Consider the following 24,556-nt stretch of genomic DNA (forward strand, 5'->3'; position numbering starts at 1 on the left):
TGATCGACAGCTATTTCCCTCCCGGAAGAGAACTCGAGCTCATGTGCGTGTGTGATTCACCATTGTCTTGGATCACGTGTTGGATTCGTGATCGACAGCTATTTCCCTCTGGGAAGAGAGCTCGTGTGTGTCTGTGATTCACCATGGTCTTGGATCACGTGTTAGACTCGTGATCGACAGCTATTCCCTCCCGGAAGCTCAGAGTTCGTGTGTGTGTGATTCACCATGGTCTTGGATCACGTGTTGGACTCATGATCGACAGCTATTTCCCTCCCGGAAGAAAGCTCAGAGCTCATGTGTATGTGTGCTTGTGTGCATGTGTGTATGTTTTCAGGGAAGAGCCTTTTTTCTAACATCCAAAGTGTATTCAGTACTTGTAATCTGTTGAAGGATGAAAAAATAAGCATCAACTAAGATATAATCACGTCAATCCTGTGAAAATTATTATTTGGAGGATTTTTGTGTTATTAACGATTGTTTGAGGGTAACAATGAGGGTGGGGGTGGTAAATAATTAATTTCACGTACACAAGCCCACAAACAATACAAATGAATACGTCGAATTAAGTTATCTGGTATAAATAGGCATCTCAGTCAAGCGACAACTTACATTCATTCATATTTTAGATACATTATCTTTCTTGAATATAACCTTGGTAAGTAAACAAAAAATAATAATTAACATGGTATAGAATAAATGTTATGGCACATTGTTCGCATATAGTCTATTTCACATTTATGCCCTCATATGCGTGTACTACAAATCAACAACAACAAACCTATAGTACACACTGCAAACTACACTACTTGTCCGTTTCGCATTGATTGTGAAGCTTGTGGTTATATTGATTTCCGTTTGGTTTTTGCAGTATTTGTATAAAAATCGTTATGCTTCTATTATAACAACTATAATTCTTACATAATACTCCTATAGTGTAGATGGTATGAGTGAAATCTGTTTGGATAATGATTAACTAAGTCAATGTAATACATTCGGATACAGTTTTTCGGTAAGGTGGAGCTTTAAAACCTGCTAATATTTAATAAATTAAGTAAACAGAGAGTAAATACTGGAAATATATATTCATCCGAATACTAATATACAGAAATAAAAAATTATAACGCAAACGTAGCATCTAACATATATGTATATAACAGGCGATAGTATTTGCCCTTGAGAGGCGTTCAGATATTTACAGAGGTTAAAAATCATTTCTTTTCTGGATCACCATCGGCCAGAATAATCTGATCCATTTTTATAGAATATATTGCATAAAATAATATACATTGAAATTCTAAATAAAAGGCTAAGTATATTTATATAATACCGAGGTAAATAAATTTCCCTGTGCGTTCTTGTTGACAAAGCACGTAGGAGGAGGCCATGGTGAACAATCATCGTGCGAGCAGAGGTTACATTCGCGGAAGGGCGCTTCAAATCAATATGTGAGTATCCTGTGCTCGTAACGCAGTTGTAAAACAGAACATGAATAGGAACTTCGATCAATTTGATTAAAAGCACATTTTTCAAGTTTTCAGTATTTACACAAATACTTATTTTAGTGAAATTTGTTGGCAGACTAACATGCCAGGACGCACCAAGTCATTTGATACAGTATAATTTTTAAACCTTGTAATTGATATCAGATATGTATTATCTCCCAAAGTATGGATTAGTTGTATCTGGTTATTGAAATTTATTTAGATAGATTCAAATTTTAGCTATTGTTTAAGTGTAGCAAATTATTTTTTTTTATTTACCATGGTGGGAAAGTCAAAGTGACATACTTGTCTCGTTGTAATATTTTTCAAAGCATGTATACCCATTTTTGTAATATTATGTGCCCATGTTGTTGTATTGCTGTTTATTCGTTAGATGTATTTCGTAGAAAGGTATAAAGTTATCGTAGTTTGGTCCTCTAGAAGCAAACATCTTTCACAAACCTGCCTGGTTCTCAGCCCCAGTCCAGGGAACCTAGTCTACGGAGTTCATTCTCGGATGCTTACGTAAATTGCTCTTAGTATTATTTTACGAGCGCTGCATTTCGTACCAGTGTGCTCGGAAGGACCATGGAATTTTTTAGATAATAACACCTCTCAACGTAATTCAATGTTATAAATAAATATAGGGCATCTGCACCTAGGGTGGAGAGATGGGAAGGTCGGGGGATCCGCCAGAAAGTGAGAGAATGCTGGGACGCTCGTAGTTGTCAGTGAGGTCAGGTAAGAGGAAAGTTCCGAGGTCTTTCAGGGAAATCAGTTTTAATTATTATTATAGTTTGTTTGTTTATACTATCTCGTTTATTTTATTATTTACTTGTTTTTTATTTATTTATTTTTTTTGCTGACATCACTTTCAGATCATTTCATCAATTTGAAGGAAGTCACTCCTTAATTGGTAAAAAAAAAAAAAAATCTGCGTTTAACTCAGTGTATAACCACTATTTAGGCCACACCCTTACATTAATTTACTCGTATATTTTGCAATCATTTCCTTCCTTTATAATCCTTCTTTTACGTGATTCCAAGCCCTGTTCACCTGGTGCCCTACCCTTCAGTCTCATTTTCACTCTTCATATCAAACTGACTCCATCCATGTATACTTTCCAGACTTTTCAGTAGTCTTTCATTCATTCTTCCCATGTGTCCAAACCATCGACATTTGTTTTACTTATAGGTCAGTCCTATTGTGGTCTTGGAGTGTATATTTCATTGCTGTGTGTGTGTTATTTGTTGCCAGGTGCAGATGGAAGGTTGTAGATATTTTAGTGGCATGCTACTGCTGATTTCATTTTAGCTGATATAATGCCCTATCCTTCATTGCTGTACTTGCCCATCCCAGACCACAAAATGTTTAACTCGGGGACTTGTGAGCCAGTTCAATGTCCATTGGTAATTACCTGAGAGCTACAAGTCTCCAAGAAGGTCTTGGGACAAAGGATTGGTTGATGAATTTATTGGTCCATTGACTGAATAACTGACCTTCTTCAGTTTGACTTGTATACAGTGCTGATATAGTACTTTTAGGTAGTTTTTGGTGTTAACACAATGGCCAGTCTAGGGACACGCCACTCCCACATCTCTGCCCGAGCCTCATATTGGAACTGGTCTGCAATAAAGTTTGTTGCTGCTCCTCGTGAGCTTGGGCTATGCAGGATCGGAGGCTCATCTGGAATGTTGTCCAGGGATTTGTCTAGCCTCCATGCTCCTGTTAGGTCTTTTGTATCTATTGGGAGACATTTGAAGAGTCAGGCCAGCACAGGGAAACCTTTCAGCCTGGATAGTCTTCAGTTGAAGGGAGCAGCTGTTTATGGGCCTTCTTTTGCAGGTCCTTCCTACCAAACCTGGGGTGGTGTTTCCCTTTGGTACCATCCCCTGCATTTTTACAAAATTTATTTTTACGAGTACTTCATATGCTTACCAGCCAGCTCGGCCCATCGCCAACTTGGCCCATCAGCTGCTTGAGAAGCTATCTTTCTTTTGATAGATATGGATATCGAAGAAATTAAAGTATGACAAATTTGTCTACTCAAACCTAACCTAACCTAATCATGGTGGGGCAGCTTCGCTGAGTAGATGGGCCAAGTTGACCCTACACTTTTCATACCCATCATAGATATGTAAAATATCTCATATATTAGAAAGGGGTGATATAAGAACTATAACTACCTTTTTGTGGGGATAATGGAAAGGGTGATGATGTTGGTGCTATCTAGGGAGAAAGGAACTATATCTACTAACGTCAACTTTTCTCCTTTTCAGAAATCAAGATGTGCGTCGTTTGGTCGAGGTGACTGTTGGAACCATGACATTGTAGCAGTACATCTGTGAATTTGAGAGGATTTTTTTACATAGAAAATACTAGTTTGCTCTTTAGAGTCTGAAATTACATTAATTTGTAAAAATGGGTGATGTGACTCATGATGTCAAAAAGTTGTCTGAGAAAGTATACAGGCTGAGCACATACGGAGAAAATTTTCAGTCAAAGGACATTCTTGCTAGTGCAGGTTTCTACTACACACGAAAGGATGGTGAAGTGCGATGTTTTGAGTGTGGACTTGAAATCGATGCATACAATCTGAATCCTGCAGTAGACTTGTACCTTCTTCACAGGAGCAAAAAGCCAAATTGTTCATTTGCCAAATCTCTTCCTGTTTCTAGTCCCTCCAAGAAGTTCAACTCTTATGATAGTTTGCGTTATGAGAAAGAGCGTTTAGCCACCTTCATTGACTGGCCTGTGGAATGGCTTAGTCCAGCAGATTTAGCAAAAGATGGTTTCTACTACCTTCGCACAGAAGATCATGTTGCTTGCGTCTTTTGCCGTGGCATTGTAGGGTCTTGGGACCCAGGTGATACTGCAAGAGGGGAACACAAGCGCCACTTCCCACAATGCCCTTTTGTGAAGGGACATCCTGTTGGAAATGTGCCCCTGGAAGAAAGTGAAATACTTGCACGTATTCCCCAATCCAAAACTCCTGCTCAGCAGCCCTCTACAAGTTATGATGTCTGTGGCACTGGTCGACACATGCCAGGGTCTTATCCAGAATGCAGTAAGTATAAACCAATAAATTTTCCAGTTGGTAATAATCTGGTTTTAAGGGAGGATTCAAAGTGGTAGGTATACATTTATTTATATTATGTTAAGGCTTGGAACCATGGAAGAGATGTACTGTGTAATATATTTGAAACAGATACATAAACTATGACTACAAGTACACAATGGCTACAGAAAGTATCTTTACAGAGGGGTCTGATGGATGTGGAAATGATCACTGCCTCTCCTTTTGCCTCAGTGAGTGGAAGATGCATTAATACTAGTTTTTCATGTCTGAATGTGTAGAATACATGTGTGACAAAGCCCAAAGGCATTTAAAAAAAAGCCTCTACTGTCGCTGTTTTAACACTCTTGCACATCAAAGAAGTTTAGGCACAAGTATATTTTCACTGCTCACATCCCTGAAAGTTGAAGGGAAACTATAAAATTCGAAAGTGTCCATATGCTCTGTATGATATTTCTCCCTATATATATTTATACCAAGAGCTTTTTCCCCTTATAAGGGAGGTAGCCAAGTCTCCTATCCCATCCCACTCCCTCTCATCTTATCTCCTCATGGATGACTGGTCATCCCTGTATCTCGCCCACTGCCCTGGGTTAGAAGCAATGTAGCAAGACACAGTACATTCACAGCAAGGTTTTTTCACTTAATCAGTGCCCCCTCCCCCCCTCTCATTTATATTAATTCAACAATATATATTTCTATGGATAATCATTGCAGATTACTTGTAGATGAAATGCTTGGGGTAGCCCCCACTCACCACTGGCTAGAATAGATTACTACATCTTAGGGGGGGGGGGGAGTAGAACCCTCTAACTAGGTAATGCAAACTCCACTGGGAGGTTGGGGGGAAAACCCACAAACTAGGTGATCTACATTCTGTGGGGGAAGGTTCAGGGCCCCAACATGGCCAAGTGCTGCCCCCCCCACACACACACACACCACTTCTACCTCCATCTTCCACATCTGATGGTCACTAGCACGATTCACATGTAACATTCATCCAGAAAACAATGTTTATACACACACAACTCATGATAAATAGATTATGCATTAAAAGTACATTAGGGGGAATTTGCTTTACCTTCTTTTCACCCAAAGTGGTGCCCCGGGGCATTCCCCCCCCCCATGTAGGGGCCCTGGGGAGGTTCATGAACAAAGCCCCCCCACTGACTAGGCACACACCTCAAAGAATGTTGGGATGGTTTAGGTATTTTTTTTATTTGGATGATTTTTTTCTCTCTCTCTCTCTCTCTCTCTCTCTCTCTCTCTCTCTCTCTCTCTCTCTCTCTCTCTATCTCTCTCTCACTCTCTCTCTCTCTCTCTCTCTCTACTGTAGACCCTAATTTTCCTACATGGTTTTCCCCAGACTGGGGTGGGGTGGGGTGTGAATATTAAAAACAAATTATTTCCAATAGAAATAAACATCATGTTCATGAACACTCGAATTTTTACCAGCTCATTTTCTCCAGTATAGTTTTCTTCTGCTCAATGGTTTGCATGTCTTATATAATGCCAGCCTCATAAAGGTATTGCTGTGGAATAGAAAAGTGAATTTTAGCTGTTAAAACATTTGGGAAAAAAAATAGGAAATACAAGCTCCCGGCTGCGCCGGGGGGCTTGGCCTGCGGCGCTGCTCGCTATTCTTCTTCTTCTTTTTCGAGTTCTTCTTCTTTGAGTTCTTCTTCTTCGAGTTCTTCTTTTTCTTCTTCGAGTTCTTCTTCGAATTCTTCTTCGAGTTTTTCGAGTTGTTCTTCTTTGAGTCCTTCTTCTTCTTCGAGTTCTTCTTCAAGTTCTTCTTCTTCGAGTTCTTCTTCTTCGAGTTCTTCTTTTTCGAGCTCTTCTTCGAGTTCTTCAAGTTCTTCTTCTTCGAGTTCTTCTTCGAATTCTTCTTCGAGTTCTTCTTATTCCAAATAATACCTTTGGTAATCCCCATGATCCGATTTTCCCCCATGTTTTGTAAGATTCTTATAACCCGCAAAGTAATGTTTTTCGAACTCACACATACTCCCTCGCGAAATTTCTCCGTCAAACAACTCGAGTTTTTCAAAAGTTTCGTCACTGTGCTTGTGCGATAACAATTTCCGAAAAAAACTCATAATATTAATAAATGAACAACGTGAATCAGATCAGTTCCAGTTGAAAATGTGAAACGAACTGAATAAACCCTTACACCTACTCAGGGTCCGGTGCGACCGTTTTGCTGGGTCTCGAGAAAAACTCGCAAACCGGAGAATTTTTTTTTTTTATTTAGTATAAGAAACAGAATAACAGTATTTTCATCCCCCTTAATGCTGTTAGTCCTTATCTTATTTGTGGTACCTATAAGAAGTAGAATTGCAGGTTTTGTCATTATTTAAAAAAAAAAAAAAAGGTCTTCGAGAGTACTGCATTTTTCCGACATCTTATTTCTGTTTTGCTTGGCCATTTACCAGTTAATTTTTATAATGTAATTAATTGCTGCTATAACAGCCCTGTTAAGAATTTTATTTGATTGCATTGAATGGTCTATCAACAGTAACCTTTAGTGCAGAAAACCTCATAATGTGCAAGAGGGTTAATATATTGATAAAGGTACTTTTTTCTACGCCATTAACTGTTGTACAAATGCCGTCACATATATTGAATAGTTACTGTAACAACTTTTGTATATATGTATTTACCGACTTGAATTTTATTTTTGGTGTAATTTTCAATTTCTCATGGTTAGGATGGGAAGAGGCTAGATGGGAATGAAAGTTCTGAAGATTTCTCTCATGTAAATAGCTACCTTGTTTTGCTAGAAAGTGCTGATAGATTATAAAAAAGTTTATATTATGTATTAAGACAATCGTAATGGGTTATCATTGAAGTAGTCTTGTAATTTAGATTATCCCATCTCAATTGCTTTATTTAATTTCAATCTCACTTGGTTTTAAGTGATTTGGATGTTCGTATATCCAGTGCTGATGGGCAGGTATGGGTGTATTGGTGCACATTTATTAATACATTTGGTTGTAGAAGAGCTTTTCTCTGTAACCATTTGTGTACAAAGATTCTAGTAATCTGGAAGGGTATACATATTAAATATCCTCACAATGACCAGAACAAGATATGTGAAGGTTTCCAAGACCTCGTGAGTCCTGGCCACGTGCATGGGCAAACTGAAGTGTCAACCAGTAAGCCCCCAAATGCCTTGACCTTGGTCTTGGTTCAGGAGACCTGGAGTCCAAGCTGTTTGACCTCCATGTGCAGTGATTTCAAGGGCTGCAACAAAGACCTCCTGTGAGACACTAGACCCATTCTCCAGTCAGGGAATGGTACTGGACTGGCAGACAGCAGCCAGTACTGGCCTCACCTCCAGCTTGCTGCAACTCGACACTGATGTTGCAGATGTCAGCTGCCTTTCCACCCTTCAACATATTCACAGCCTCTTTGATCTCGGTCAGAGAGATCAGAGATCTGTGTGTTGGTGGATCAGTGACTGCCACCAGAACACCATCAATGTCGTAATGACTGCTCTGTATTTACAATCTAAATCATCCATAGTGAAAATATTGCTATTTTCATTGCCATCAGCCATTTTTATAACAGAAAATATTGATATGGTATAGCCAACTCGTATTTTTGTTAAATGTAAAAACACCAATATAACCCTTCCATTTTTATCTCTCGTAGATTTAGGGACCTTGTGCACAATTTCTAGAATTGGTACACCATTACCTTGGCACCAGTATATTTGGAATCCCATGATGATGGATCCAATTCATGTTAATATCATGTCAGCTATGTTCCGATGAAACTAGTGCCAAATTACATGACTTGTTAGCCGATATATTTATTGTAATGAGAAGCACATGTGCTTTTTAGTTTGAACATGTGTACATAGAATCAGTCACCCTAATGGTAATATTTGCCGCCTTCATTTCCAAAACTAAGAACCCTCAGTAGCACAATAACCAGTAACAAGTCTCAGGCCTTCCATAGGTTCTTCTGTGTCTTAGTGTAGATTTGTTTTAATGTCATTGGCTAACATGATTAAGAGCATTTGTTTCAATGTCATTGGCTAACATGATTAAAAGCATTTGCCAGATGTCAACCCATCCTTTTTTATAGAAAAATGGAGAAAATAGTCATCAGAGTTGGTAAAGAAATATTAGGCTCGACCTCATGGGGAAGTGGGGAGATTATTCTCTCTAATGTTTGCCTCATAGCACCACCACAAACTTTTACCTCCATTACCTTGTATGCATGGGGGGGTGCCGATTTAATGAAGCGGCCTTGCTGTGGATGTGTTGTGTCTTGCGACACTGCTTCTGACCCAGGGCAGTGGACAAGGTGCAGGGATGACCCGTCATCCAGGAGGTGCTAAGATGAGAGGGAGGGTGGAGGGGTGTGGAGTGTATTCAGGGATGGAATAGGTGGGAATGATTTTATGCCTTTTCCTTTTTGGCTACCTCCCTTGTAAGGGGAAAAAAGCCTTGATATATGTCTATATGTATGTACCTTGTATGTTCATGACTGTTGAGGGTAAATGGATCAATGTTCACACTGTTTTCTACTTGGGAGTTTTAGGGCACATCATTTCCTCCTGTTCTACCTCCACTTCCTCCTCGTTCTCTGCTTGATGATCACATCTTTCATGTGTAGTCTTTTTCAAGTATAGAAGTGAGTAGCTGCACATTTGTGTATGGAAATGATTTAGAATCTGTTATTTTTTATTTGTGCATATATATATATATATATATATATATATATATATATTCATTTGTTTGCACATCACATGTCTGCACATTTTGGTGTTGATACTTTTAATTTGTTACAGCACAACAATATATGTTTAAATATTACACACTGTGGTATGGTCATAGTATATTGATGTTAGATTTTAAATAATTAAATTTCTTGTTGATTTTGTGAACATCATCTATGCAGTTTTTCATTTGATAATATCATCTTTGCAGAAACACCCCAATCTAAGGAAGGAACTTGTAACTTTGATGAGATGGGTCTCCCACAACACAGCGGTCCCAAACGAAAAGATTTCCTTACGAAAGAAAGTAGAGTATCATCATTTTTCAAATGGCCTGAACGGGTTCAACAGAAACCAGAGGAACTTGCAGATGCAGGATTCTTCTATTGTGGTAATTTTTCTTTGTATATTAGTTATTGCTATGGAAATGGATTAAATAATTTTAGATTTTGATAATCAAATTGTCATTGCTTCAAGTTGTTGATTATTATAGTAAAGTTTTGGATATGGCTTCACTGAAATATACACTTTCAAAACACGGAGTAGAAAGCCATTTCTTACAATGTCCCATAGGTCAAAGCATTTGTGGTGAAAATACTTTGACCTACTTTTTGGTATGATATTCCCTTAAATGTGTTCATCTTTGCTAATTTTATTTGGGCCAACATCAGATAATGATGGTTCATTTGAGACCTCATTTAGATCCAAAATTTACTCCAGTTTTGGTCAAGATTGCCAGGCATTAGCCAGAATGATATCTGCATGATTTAAGCTACATAGTTTTGTTAAAAAATTGTAACATAGCTGTAATTACAAACTAATACAGTCTACATATTTCCACTGAATAAATTTGTCAACTTTCTGAAACTAATATCATGTAATACTAATGACCCACTTAAGGAGAAGAATAGGTGAAAGTAAAAAGGTCCCTATATTTCAATCACTATCTGTGATCCTCTTCTGCTGAAGAGGATCACAGATAGTGATAAAAATATATGGAGATCTTTTTACTTTCGCCTATTCTTCTCCGAAAGTGGGTCATTGGTATTATTTTACCAATGTGCAATGACCTTACTTTGTTCTAATATCATGTACTACTTTAAAAGGACTCAGTGATCATGTGAGGTGTTTCCATTGTGGCGGTGGTCTTCGTAACTGGGAAAATGATGACAAACCCTGGGAAGAACATGTGCGTTGGTACCCAGATTGTAATTTTGTACTTTTGAAGAAAGGACAAGATTTCATAGATAAGGTTAGTCACGTATATTAACACTTTTAGGTGGTAGGATTGTAATTGTACAGGTCTTGCATTCTGCTAGACTTAGGTTTGAGTTCACACTCCTTCAGTTTTCAGCAATGAAAGGAAGAATTGGAGAAATGGAAAGAATCTTTAGAAATGTGATTCCTAGCCCAAGGATGGTGAATTGTATTTTCATTGAACAGTCAGAAGCCAGCATTGTTTGTACAAGTGTAGAGGTATTAAAAAAAAATTTACTTTGTTTTGCAGGTTCGAAGAGAAAAGCCACCCTACTACAAAACTGTAATAAGATCACAGCCTAGTAAAGCAGGTACGTCATCAGCTTCTGGTAGCTCTTCTAAAAGTACTGTTGGGGTTATATCGGATGCAGAACTGGAGCGCCTTCTGCAGCTGGACATTACAAAGGCTGCCATGAATATGGGATTCCCTCCTGCCACTGTGAAAGCCACACTCAGGAGGAAGCTTGAGCAAACAGGTACTCCCTTCTTCAGTCTTGAGCCCTGCATAGAGGCAGTGTTGCAGTACATGGAGGAAGAGACACGACAGACTCTGCTGCAGGAGGAAGCTGTTGCACAACAAGCTTCTAAGATGAATGTATTGCATCAACAACGAGTTCAGTCGCAAGGTGAGGATATTCCTCCCAGCTCTACTCGATCATCTTCTGGAGTATCTTCAGCCTCTGTGGAAGAGGTGGCAAGTGACCCGACAAATAATTCTCCTATGGAGACTACTACAGAGGAACAGGGAGCATCCAGCAGCACAGAAGTGTCAGACACTGGTATCAGTACCACACCATTGGAAAGGGAAGCATCCAGCAGCACTGAAGTATCAGACCCTGCTCCTAGTGACACTCCATTGGAAAGTTCAGACTCTCCTCCTAGCATACCCAACCCTGAGTCTACATCCTCTGAACAGGAACCCCAGCATTTGGAATCTGAAGAATCAGAAGAAGTGGTCAATATGCAACAAGAGAACACGTTTGTGGAAGATAGGAGTACAACCCCATCATCCGATGCAGATGTGGAAATGACGACTACAGCAGAACACCCCGAGGAACAAGTCCGAGGTTCGCAGGGCTCTCTTGCTCCCACTGGAGATCTGGAGCAGATCATTCACATGGCTGATGAAGTGATAGTTGAGGCAGAAGAAGCGCTGAGACCTAAGGTGACTACCTCCGGACCACCATCTTTGGATGAGGAATCGGTCAAGAAGTGTGAAGACAACTGTGAGATGGAGCAACCAAGCACAAGCTCTGTAGCTGCAGATTGCAAAGCCAAGGTCAAGGGGCAGACATGTAAGTAGCCTTATCTGTAGTTAAGTCTTGTTTGAATCTTAAAGGGAGAAGGGAGACAAATAGATGGTGGATGGGAGTGGCATGGTTAATGGTGAATGCATCCCTTGGCTGGCTACCTCTAACCACCTCTCTCTTTCTGCACATGTGAGCACGCACCTACACACACTCACTCACACTTGCACTCTCTCTCTCTCTCTCTCTCTCTCTCTCTCTCTCTCTTCCTTATGCCTACCATGATGATATTGCTGTCAGCCACTAATTCAGCAATTTGAGTTTGTCATACCCAGGGTTTAAATTTTCAGAATCACTGCAATGAGCTAAGAAACAAAAATACAAAGGGTCCAAAAGTTTTGTTCTATTTAAAGGTTCATAGAAATGGTTGATATATGCAAACCACAGAAGGACAGGCTGGAGGGGAAAGTAAATAAGAGAGGTCACATACTGACTTCACTCATCGAGTGTATGTTGGCCTGGGGTCTCTTGGGATATTTGAACCAGCCAACGAGAGCCCCAAGTGAGGTCAGAATGTGACAACGGTTGCTTCATACCCAGAAGATGTATGGATGAAAATTTTCAGATCATTTATCTTTTTATTTCCTTGTGGTTTTTTAGCAATATATGAGAATTGAGGTAAGGGTTGCAAGGTTGGATAGAGTGAGAAATGAGGTGAGGAGTAGAGCAGGGGTTGAAAAGGATATGGCAGATAAAGCTGATGAAAGAGTAATGGGATGGTTTGGATACATGGAAAGAATAAGTGATGAAAGATTGGTAAAATGAGGTGGAAGGCAGAGGTGGATGGAGTGAACTTGAAGGGATGACCAAGGATGAGGTGGATAGATGGGGTTAATGGGACATTGAGCAAGGAAGGGAGGGGGGTAGGAGGTGGTTATGTGTGAATGATATTTTGAAACGGCCCAACGAGATTTCTCGTCTTCTCTTTTTCTGCATGAGGGGATGGAGAGGTTGGAAGTGTTACTGATTAAGTGAAGTGGCCTTGCTGTGGATGTACTGTCTTGTTACATTGTTTCTGGCCCAGGGCAGTGGGCATAACACAGGAATGACACATCATCCATGAGGAGCTAAGATGAGAGGGAGGAAATGGGAGTGGGTATGTGCCTTTTGACTTAATTACCATTGTTGTAAGTGCATTTTATATATAATGTATGTATACATAATGGGTGGGAAGGGAGCTGGGAGATAGGGTTGATGAAAGAGCATGAAGATGGTTTGGACACATGGAAAGAATGAGTGAAGAAAGATTAGTAAAAGAAGTGTGGAAAGTGGAGGTGGAAGGAGTGAATATGAGGGGGCGTCCTAGGATGAGATGGATGGGGGTGAAAGGGGCTTTACAAAAGAGGGGAATGTCTGTAGAGGAAGGACGGGAGAGGACAGAAGATAGGGGTGAATGGAGAAGGGTTGTGTATAGATGAGGCTGTGATGTATGAGAGGGAGTGGGTGGGGGGTGAGGAAGAAAAAAAATTGACGCATCCCAAAGGGATTTTTCCCCATCTCCTTTTCTGCATGAGGGGACGGAGAGGGGGGTTGCCGAATTTATGAAGCGGCCTTGCTGTGGATGTGCTGTGTCTTGCGACACTGCTTCTGAGCCAGGGCAGTGGACAGGATGCAGGGATGACCCGTCATCCAGGAGGTGCAAAGATAGGAGGGTGGAGGGGAGTGGAATATATGGGAAATGAAATGGGTGGGAGTGGTTTCTATGCCTTTTTCTTTTTGGCTACCCCCTGTGTAAGGGGCAAAAAGCCTTTGGTATATGTATGTATATATACTGTATATACACTCAATGGATTTACCTAATCTCTTTCTTTTTTTTGCAGCGAAAGAATTGGTGGAAGAACTGGAACGACTCAAGGAGTCAAGGATGTGCAAAGTTTGCATGGACTGTGAGATGGATGTTGTGTTTCTGCCATGTGCACACATGGTGGTCTGTGCATCCTGTGCTGTGGCTCTTACTGCGTGCCCCATCTGTCGTCAGGACATCAAATACACGATTAAACCCATTGTGTCCTAGATGAATTAGTGATGACTAAACTTGATAATTAAGTGAAGCTTGCAACCCCAGAACTGAGGATTGAAACCACTCCTTCAGATTTGTGTGAAGGCTTTACAAACTCCATGCATTTCATTCCCTTCCTTCTGTCATGCGTGCCCATTTTCATTTCCCCATCTTCATTCTGCTGTTCTGCTGTTGTTCAGTGAATAGCAGAGGTATACGGTTTGTGGTGGCATGTGCCACTCATTCCGTATGCCGTGCAGAATAGTCTTTCTCTTTCCTCTCACACCTCTCCTCTCAGCACATACATTTGTATGTCTGCAGTTACATTAGATGCTTATCACTATATTATTTGCATGGTGGTTTTCCATGTTATTTTGCTTGCATTGCCTATGTGAGTATCATATAACTACCTTCATCTCATGTTTCACCCTCAGGAAATCACAAATCACTCATCTTCAAGCATGTTTTTGCTTCATCCTCATGAGTCAGGAGTGGTTCTGACATCCCCAGTATTCCTGTATGTGGAGTTAAGGTTTCAGTTAAGACGAAGCAAATATTATGAAGGCCAGCAGAAAGACTTGATCTAGTATGCAGTGAATTTACATACACTGATACATTTGTATCACACTGGATTGTACTTCAACACCCAGAAAACCACGTATCTGCCATCAGAAATAGATGTGAAATCTAACCAAAGACTTTGCTGGAATGGCAAGATTTCCCCCAAAAGAAAAAGTGGGGAGGAAAGTGGCATTGATGTTGGGTCACAGTGAAAGATCAAGACTTCTAGTCATGATGTAGGTAATAACTTTGGGTTAACCAATAATTTATCATACCTTGTGGTCACATGGATCCAAGGGAAAACTGACCATATTAGCTCAGTTGATTGTAAAAATAAATAAATAAATAAATTATTTTTTAGCACTTCTGGTCTAACACTGAGTAGATCACTGACTGTGTTGGTGTACCAGGGTATAATATTACTGCTTAACCCAGTACCTAATGTTGCCTTCTTTTTGTGTATTGTAGGTTTAATTAATGCAAGTGTAACCTCTTAGATGTTGGCCCACTGTTTCATCAATGTGATCCATTTTGAAATAATGAAAGGGGATTGATAGTAGCTTTTCCCCAGAATTGCCCTGCATCTTCCACTGATACTCACTGAGAGCTGAAACAGGTAAGAATCACATTCTGATAAAAGTTATAACAATTAGTTTTTAAAAGATGACATACCTCTATGAAGTATGTTGTACTGAAGTATAAATAGAGACATCCAGGATTTTTGTACATTAGACTGGAATGATGTCGGTTTCATATATGCATTGTTCGTGACAGCATTGATTGGAACAAACCTCAGTTATTTCACCTCTGATTTATTATTTACAAGTAACCACTGGTCATCTGTAGTCATATAAATTATTGTTGTTAATTTAGCAAGCTTTTAAGATCCCAAAATGAACCTTTAGTAGTTTGAGTAAGACTGTCTGCCTTTCCTGGGTTCACAAATTGTGACATGGAAGTTAGCATTAAAGTTTTGGCAGAAGTGCTTTTAACATCACATTTTCATACTGTATATTCTGTCTTAATTGACTAGATTATTACTTAAATAAGGGGTCTGCTAATGTACAAAAGAGAATATACATTCCACTCATGCTCATATCAGTTGGGAGAATAAGGGATTTCTTTGCTATGATGGTTTGATAAAATGACCCTTCATATTTTTTAAAGATTAACTGTGGGGTTAGTTTTTTCAGCATAGAAGTAATTAAGGGGATACTTCTGAAGAGAGGTTACTGTTCAGTAGTTTGGCTTTACCATGTTGCCACAAATTAGATTTTGATTATATAATATCCAAGTAAGGATGCAGGTGAAAAGGTATTCTACTTGACACTGGTATGAAGCCAGTGTTTACCTTTATGTAGCAGCAAGTTCATGTACTGCACGTTTATCATGTAGAATGCTTGTTTAAAGAAGTAGTAGCTTACAGTTTACTGTAAAGTACCAGTTTCAATGGCCCTTGTGCACAAAGTTTTCTGGACTAAGATGCATAGAAAGATAGGAGATAGGGTTGATGAAAGATTATTGGGATGGTTTGAACACATGGAAAGCATAAATGAAGAAAGATTAGTAATAGAAGTGTGGAAGGCAGAGGTGGAGGGAGTGAACATGAGGGGGTGACCAAGGATGAGGTAAAAGGGGCATTGGAAAAGAGGAGAAGGTCTGTTGGGGAAGGAAGGGAGAAGAGAAACTAGGGGTGAGTGGAGAATGATTTGTACGGATGATGCTGCGATGCATAGAAGGGGAATGTGTGGGAATGATATTTTGAAGCGGCCTGAACGGGCTTCTTCCTGTCCTCTTTTTCTTCATGAGCGGATAGAAAGGGGGGTCACCAATTAAATGAAGCAGCCTTGCTGTGGATGTGCTGCATCTTACTACATTGCTTCAGACCCAGGGTAATGGGGTAGATGCAGGGAGGGGGTGGTGGTGGATGGGAGTGGAGAATGTGAGGATGAAATGGGTGGGGGTGGATTTATGCCTTTTGACTTTGGCAACCTCCCTTGTAAGAGGGGAAAAAACTTTTTGTACATGTGATCTACAGATAGTGCAGTTGAATTGTACTTTTTATTATCATGTAAGTTGTATATATTTATGTTCTCGTGAAAGTGTTTTTTTAATGACGTATACAGTGTTTTGAACTAAAAACACGTTTTGAGATATGAATAAAATATTGTTTACAAACTCTTTTTTTTATTTCCTCTCCTAGTACATCGTGATATGGTTAAGTCACAAACTCCCCACTATCAGAAGGCTAGGATGGTGCCCCTCACAGAGGGATTTATACATACATACATACATATACCAAGGCTTTTTCCCCCTTACAAGGGAGGTAGCCAAAAAGGGAAAGGCATATAAACACTCCCACCCATTTCATCCCTAAATACACTCCACACCCCTCCCACTCATCTGAGCACCTCCTGGATGACGGGTCATCCCTGCACCCTGCCCACCGCCCTGGGTCAGAAGCAGTGTCGCAAGACACAGCACATCCACAGCAAGGCCGCTTCATTTAATCGGCGACCCCCCCTCTCCGTCCCCCTCTGCATATAAGGCGAGGACGGGGAAAAATCCCTTCGGGCTGCGTCAAAATTTACTCACACATACTACCCGCCCCCCGCCTATTCCTCCTCAAGCAGTGAAAACATGAGCCAAATTCAACCATTCTACACTCACTCACCTCTGTCTTCCGTCCTCTCCCTTCCTTCCTCAACAGACATTCCCCTCTTCCCCAAAGCCCCCTTCACCCCATCCATCCACCTCATCCTAGGACGTCCCCTCATGTTCACTCCCTCCACATCTGCCTTCCATACCTCTTTTACTAGTCTTTCTTCACTCATTCTTTCCATGTGTCCAAACCATCCTAATATTCTTTCATCAACCCTATCTCCCAAATCCTTTTTCACCCCTGTTCTCCTCCTCACCTCCTCATTTCTCACTCTATCCAGCCTAGTAACCCCCACCATACTTCTCAGACACCTCATCTCAAACACATTCAAACTCCTTCTCTCTTCTTCTCTTATATTCCACGTTTCTGCCCCATACAGTGCTGTTGGCACAATCACTCCTTCATACAGTCTCCTCTTTGCATCCATTCCCAAATGTCTATTCCTCATTACACTCTTTAAACCACCAAGGCATTTACTCGCTTCTCTCAATCTACATTCTACCTCCACCTTCACTCCACCTTTTCCTGCTACACTTGCACCCAAGTATCTAAAACTATCCACTTCCTCCAGTCGCTCTCCCTTAATGTTCACTTCCAGTCTACTGCCACTTTCACCCCTTGTACATCTCATCACCTTACTTTTATCCACATTTATCTTTAGCTTTCTTCTATCACATACTCTCCCAAACTCTGCCACCAGCTTCCTCAATCCCTCCTCTGACCCTGCCACAAGCGCAGTGTCGTCCGCAAACAACAGCTGGCTCACCTCCCACTTTTCTCCATTTTCTTTAACCATCTCCAATCCCTGACCCACTACCCTAGCATTCACCTCTCGCACCACCCCATCCATGTATAAGTTGAACAGCCAGGGCGACATAACGCATCCTTGACGAAGTCCCACCTTTACTTCAAACCACTCACTCTCTCCATTTCTAATCCTGACACATGCTCTACTACTCTCATAAAAACTCTTGACAGCTCCCAAAAGCTTTCCTCCTATCCCATAAATCTGCATAACCTCCCACAGTGCCTTTCTGTCTACCCTATCATAAGCCTTTTCCAGATCCATAAAAGCCCAAAAAACATCCTTCCCCTTTCCTATAGCTTTCTCACATATCTGTCTTACCACAAAGATCTGATCTACACAACCTCTACCTGTCCTAAATCCACACTGTTCCTCACCAATTACTCCTTCTGTTCCTCTCCTAATCCTCTCAATTAAGATCCTCCCATAAGCCTTCCCTACTACACTTAACAGGCTAATCCCTCTGAAACTACTACATTCACACTTGTCCCCTTTTCCCTTGTAAAGAGGAACTATACAGGCACTTCTCCAGTCCTCCAGTACTCTACCCTCTCTCCAGCAAACATTAAATAACCTCACCAACCAGTCCACCATCACTGAACCTCCCTTTTTCAGACATTCTGCATGGCATCCATCCAGACCAGGTGCCTTACCTACTTTCATCATCTTTACAACTGCCTTCACCTCATCCTTCCCTATTTCTCCTCCATTCTCCTCACTCATCACTCTCATTTTCTTCGTAGTTCCCACTGCAACTATCTTTCCTTCCCTATCCTCCTTTACATTTAGCAACTCCCTAAAATATTCTGCCCATCTTCCCCTTACTGCCATCTCTTCCATTATCATCTCTCCATCTGTACCTTTTACCTTTTCTTCTCTACTTGAGAGGGATTTATAGCATGGAATTTAATGAACCATGCTATATGTAATAAAACTAAATTGAATAGCACTCCGGAGGAGTGTAAGGTGGTCAATCATTTAATTCTACTTTCCCTTGTCTCATGAACATCATTAACATTTGACTGTCTAAATGTACAGTATATTATCACATATAAGGAAAGGTAATCTGCAAGTACTGACAATTTTGAATTAACTTGAGCCACTAGAGGAAACCTGGAATTGACACAAATGGGACACAAGGCTGTCCTCCAGACTTCTCTACCTATAGAAAGATAAATTGTCCTACCACTATCTGTGGTGCTTCCTGGGATCAACTCTGACCTGGGAAGTTGATGTTCAGTATCAGGTAGTGTGTGAGACTGACACACCCACCCTTCAATCTAAGACAATAAGATGGTAACATCAATCTATCGTCAAGCACAAAATTGTCTTCATATACCAAGGTAAAAGGAAATGGAAGATAAGTCAGTAGTCTGCCAACAACACTGCTTATGGTAGGATTAGAGGTGGGATTGAGGAAGTTAGTGACAGAGTTTGGGAAGGTGTGCAAAAGAAGGAAGTTGAAAATAAATGTTGGTGACAAGATGTACAAGAGGAAAAAGTGGCAGCAGACTGGAACTGAATATTAAAGGGGAGAGATGAGGAAGTGTATAGTTTTAGAACCTCGCGTGTGAATGTGGCAGGAAAGGGAGGAGTGGAGGTGAAGGTAGAATATATGTTGAAAGAAGCAAGTAAATGCTTTGGGAGGGATTAAAAAGTGTAATGAGAGATAGACATTTGGGAATGGATGGTAAGGAGATTGTATGGAGGAGTGATTGTCCCCACAGCACTATGAGGCAGAAACATGGAGCATAAGAGAGGAGGAATTTGAATGTGAGATGAGGTGCCTGAGAAATATGATAGGGGTTGCTAGATTGGATAGAGAGAAATGAGGTGAGGAGAATGGGGGTGGAAAAGGAGTTGGGAGATAGGGTTGATGAAAGAGTATTGGGATGGTTTGGACACGTGGAAAGAATGAGTGAAGAAAGTAAAAGAAGTGTGGAAGATAGAAGTAGGAGTGAACATGAGGGGGAGACCAAGGATGAGATATATGGATGGGGTAAAAGGGGCATTGGGAAAGAGGGGAATGTCTGTTGAAGAAGGATGGGAGAAGATAGGGGTGAACGGAGAATGGTTGTGTATGGATGATGCTGTGATGCATGAAAGGGAGTGGGCCCTCTCCTTTTAGACTTTCAACTCGCTGCCATCCTCCGCCCTTTTACATCTCATCACCTTGCTTTTACCCACATTTACCTTCAATTTTCTCCTATTACATACCTTCACTAACTCCCTTCATCCATCTGATCCTGCCACAAGTGCAGTGTCATCAGCAAACCATAACTGTCTCACCTCCCACTTTTCTTCATCTTTTTAACAATCTCCTTTCCCCTGCCCATTAACCTCACCTTTACCTCCCACACCACCCCATCCATGTACACACTGAACAGCCATGGTGACAACACAGCCCTGACCTTGTGCCACCTTTACCTCTCCACTTCCTATTCTAACACAGGCTCTACTATCATTAAAACTCTTGACTACCCTTGACAGCTTTCTCCCCATTCCATATATCTGTAAAACCTCTCAAAGTGCCTTCCTGTCTACCATGTCATAAGCCTTTTCCAAATCTATAAAGGTCCAAAAAAAAATCCTTACCCTTTCCCAGAGCTCTATAACTTATCTGCCTTACCGTAAAAATCTGATCAATGCAACCCATACCATTCCTAAACCCACACTGTTCCTCACCAATTACTCCCTCTATTTTTCTAATCCTAATCAAAACCCTCCCATAAGCCTCCCCAACTACACTCAACAAACAGATCCCTCTGAAACTATTACACTCACATTTGTCCCCTCTTCCCTTGTAAAGCAGAACTAAAATAGTATCACCAGCCAGTCCACTATTACTGTACCTCCCCTCTTCAGACACTCCGCATGACATCCATCTCATCCAGGAGCTTTACCTGTTCTCATCATTTTCAGAGCTATTTGCACCTCATCTTTTCTTATTTCTCCTCCAATTTCCCCTCCCATCACTATCATTTTTTTTAGTGCCTCTCGCTGCTACCACCAATCTCTCCCTATACTCCACATCCAACAGCTCTCTAAAATACTGTACTTTGCCCAACTTCCCCTTCCTGCCTCCCTTTCCGTCAAGATCTGTCCACCTGTGCCTTTTACCTTTTCTTCTATACTTGTCTCACCTCCCCTTCCTCTCTTGATTTCCTTCCAGAACATCTTTGTATTGCTTTCAAAATTTTCTGTCATACTCCTCCCCCATTTTACATCTGCTCTCCTTTTTGCCTCCTGTATCTTTTTTTTTCTTCTCTTTTGTCTCTATACTTCTCATAATTCTCTCATCCTACTTTGTAACCAGTCCCTGAGTGTTCGCTTCTTTTCCTCTTTTCACTTCATCATCCCACCACTCACTACCTTTCCTTCTATTCCCTCACTCCCATCCTTCTTGTTCCACATACAATCTTAGCACACTTTGTCACTTCTTCCTTGAAACACCCCCATTCCTCTTCCACACCTACTTCCACTCGATTCTTCACTGCTTCCCACACGTCTCTTAGCTTCTCCTTGTGCTTTTGTTCCTTTTCCTTCTTATTTAAACAGATTGCTCTAAGCACCTCCCTACCTTTTCCTATTTCTCCATCTATCCTCCACTCTCTACATACCTTCCACCAAAAAATTATCTGATATTCCCCAACTCTCTTCCCTAAGAACATGTACATCCAAAACTCTTCTTGCTATTCTCCTGGGTACCACTAAACAGTCCTTAATAAGCCCTATCTACCACTCTTCCATCCACCACCTTATCCCATGTGTATTGCTTGACTTTTTTCCTAAACACTGTGTTAGCTATTATCAATTCTCTTTCTAGACACATCACCATCAATTCCCCACTATGATTTTTTCCTTGAACTCCACACTTCCCAACCACTTCGTCTACTGGTTCATCTCCCTTCCAATAGCAAATTGACAGTTCTCCCTAAACCCTCTATGCACTCAATTAAAGATTCAAAAAACTTCTCACTACCAAAGACAAACAGCTCCCTTCCCAGTTTCACCTTCATCCATATCAACCTTAAAGAAGCCTCTTTCCACTGCACCATATGCTTACCTATCTCTTCACTATAGCCACCCCTTCTCTACCTTATCCTCTCTTCACTCCTGACACCATCCCCACCACACTCCCAAACTCAAACTCATCTTTCCCTTTCAACTTAGTTTCACTCAATGTTAGTACATCTATCTTTTCACAAACTGCCCTTTACTTTCATCTGTACCACATGCACACACATTAAAAGACCCAAACCTTAGGGTTCTGGTTGGAAAACTCCTAGACCCACTTATGCCTTCGCTTTTTCTTTCTTTCTTTTTTTTAGGAATCTCTCCTTTGGGGCTACAGAGAGTAGGATATCTAGTCCTATCCTCCATCCTGTTTTAGTCGCCTTTTATGACACAAATGGGAACATTCAGTAACAGTATTCTTTCTCTCCTACCACAGGGTTCTGCAAAAATAAAAATGTATATTCAGAGAAGTGATACAGGACAGTATTAAGAGTGGGGGCAGCATAATGGGGGGACAGTCACAGTATATTAAAGTAGCATAATTTCTCTATGAACAGAGATTTCCTCTTGACAGACAAAATTATGTGTGGCTCTGGTCTGTAGGGACACCCCACATAAACCCTAAAGTGTCACTGCATGCTACTGAGCAGAGTTTAACTTATCAATAACATGCAGCCAATACTCCAGACGGGTTACGAAATTGAGTAAAACCTGGAATATGGTAGCTAAAAAGATGTACTGTAAATATGAAAAGAATTAAACATGTATACTGCACCAGATTTTACTAGTTTCTTCTAAAATTCTTTAAATGGGGGAGTCTGTTAGATAAAGGGCTGAGTATACATTCAGTCACTGTCAAAACTTTCCCCTTTATAAATGTAATTCCATTTTTCCTATTACTAATGCAGTCCTCCAATGATGGGGTGCAAGACATGGGGGCAGGATATGGTGATTTTTAGAAGACTAGATCAAACCCATATGGTAGGTAGTGCAGGCTAGAGAACAATACAACTTAGCAGCAGCACCCTTTAGGATCTACTGCTTACCTTATGGGAGCTAGGTCTTCCTCCAGATTTGATGCCTCCACCCCATGGAGAGCAATTCCTAATGCCAAATGTAATGTAGCAACTGAGACTGATAGTATATTCACCAAAAACTGACTGACAATAACTTTATTATTCTTATTACTTATCCAGTCCTCTAGTGATGGTGCATAACAGAGGAAACAGATGGAGATATCTGGAAGCCCTTAGTCATAATCCACATTAGAGGCAGTACAGGCATAGTGGTTGCTCTATGAGGGTAGTACAGCTCAACAACAACCCGCACAATCAATCAGCAATATTTTTAGAATCCTCTGCTCACCTCACATGGGAAACAAGAAAATGTGTTTCAAATATAGCTCCTCTCAAACTCACCTAGCTGGGGAACTGCCCCTGATCAAATGTCACTTTTAACTATAGTGCAAATAAAGACAACAGAAAGAGGAGGGAGAGATAGCTTTACCAAAATTAAAATCCCTTTGCTACATCCCTACCCTACTCCACAATACCTCCCTGGGAATGGAGCAGTTAGGCCTCCCCCAACTCCAGATAAAACCTATTGTGACAGTGTAGTGATAACTGCCAGCTCTCATTTAGACACATACCACGATGATGTGACCCTGCCTTCGATTAAATATCCAAGATTCTTTGCCCATAATACCACCAGTAGACCATCTTTTTTTTTCCATAGTACCTCTTTAAAGTGAACAGAGGCTTTCTCACAAGCCACAGTAAATAAGGTAATTAACATGATCTGGAGATTAGCCAGCAAAGACAAGTTGAAGAATGGGTCAGGAGGGATGCAACTGAGAAAGAATGAGTGAGAGGAAGGGAGCTCCTCAGTGTAGCCAAATGAAGGATCACATAACAGGAATGTTGAGTTAAAAACTTTTAAGGTAGGTGTGAACAAATGCATAGAATATTGGATCCATTAGATAAACTTTTAGGACTTACAGAATCTCAAATTAGAAACTCAAGGAATATAAGGAACAATTGGTGAACAAGATTTACAACCCTATTTTATGCTCTTTTGAAGGGATTGTGCTGCAACATTGGAAGAGGTAACACAGTGTCCCGAAATCCCTGGAGAATAGAAGGAGGAGGGGTGGTTGAAGGGCATGAGAATTCTCTTACACTGGGAAATTAGCGAAAGGGTCTAGCTGCAGTTGGGAGCCAAAGTCCAGGAAATTTGGGATGCCGGCCGGGACCACACATGTTCCCTTCAAACCAAGCGTGTAATTTCGAAGGACCAGAGAAATGTTTCTCAAAGGGGGGAGGAAACTTGTGTAAATCACACTCCTAGGACTAATCAAACAGAACATACTACATTGATTTTAATATGATTTAAGATATCTCCACGATCAGTGGTATGCAATTTATATTCAAGATTTATCTTTGTATCATGAACATTATTTCAAAGTAATTCACTTATCATCTTATCAACTAACTGGGCAAGATACAGATGTATGTGGTTGGAGACTTCCTATATGACTAGCCCTGTGTGCTCTAACACAATAAGATAATACCTCTGGTTATTCCTTCCGCCTCTCCTGTAATAGTGCACTGACTGGTGATATCTTTAAATGAGTGATTGCCATCAGTTTAACAGGATGCTCTC

At 40.7% G+C, this 24,556-nt stretch overlaps 2 protein-coding genes across 7 annotated transcripts in view; one reads left to right on the plus strand and one right to left on the minus strand.

The window, feature by feature from the left end:
* The window catches only part of LOC143027529 (baculoviral IAP repeat-containing protein 2-like), a 26,769-nt gene extending 10,180 nt beyond the window's left edge, over nucleotides 1-16,589 (plus strand). The window contains exons 2-8 of one of the 4 annotated variants that reach the window (XR_012966609.1): nucleotides 3,762-4,549; nucleotides 4,744-4,791; nucleotides 9,499-9,678; nucleotides 10,394-10,539; nucleotides 10,795-11,839; nucleotides 13,672-14,647; nucleotides 14,880-16,589. Coding sequence is in view for 3 of the 4 variants with exons in the window: in XM_076188816.1 (XP_076044931.1) it covers nucleotides 3,904-4,549; nucleotides 4,744-4,791; nucleotides 9,499-9,678; nucleotides 10,394-10,539; nucleotides 10,795-11,839; nucleotides 13,672-13,865 (2,259 nt within the window). In the remaining variant the exon portion in view is untranslated. Of the gene's footprint in view, nucleotides 1-1,367; nucleotides 1,446-3,761; nucleotides 4,550-4,743; nucleotides 4,792-9,498; nucleotides 9,679-10,393; nucleotides 10,540-10,794; nucleotides 11,840-13,671 lie in introns of all 4 variants that reach the window. The other 3 variants (XM_076188816.1, XM_076188815.1, XM_076188817.1) reach the window with 3 other exon arrangements.
* Nucleotides 1-24,556, minus strand: part of LOC143027532 (uncharacterized) — an 81,599-nt gene that overhangs the window by 25,652 nt on the left and 31,391 nt on the right. The window contains exon 3 of one of the 3 annotated variants that reach the window (XM_076188822.1): nucleotides 20,114-22,335. The exons of the other annotated variants lie outside the window; for them this stretch is intronic. Coding sequence (XP_076044937.1) covers nucleotides 22,268-22,335 — 68 coding nt within the window. The 3' untranslated portion in view covers nucleotides 20,114-22,267. Of the gene's footprint in view, nucleotides 1-20,113; nucleotides 22,336-24,556 lie in introns of those variants that run through there. 3 annotated transcript variants of the gene reach the window in all.

The sequence above is a fragment of the Oratosquilla oratoria genome, chromosome 8 (assembly GCF_046742065.1).
Source record: "Oratosquilla oratoria isolate Oo_2021 chromosome 8, ASM4674206v1, whole genome shotgun sequence".
Lineage (NCBI taxonomy): Eukaryota > Metazoa > Arthropoda > Malacostraca > Stomatopoda > Squillidae > Oratosquilla > Oratosquilla oratoria.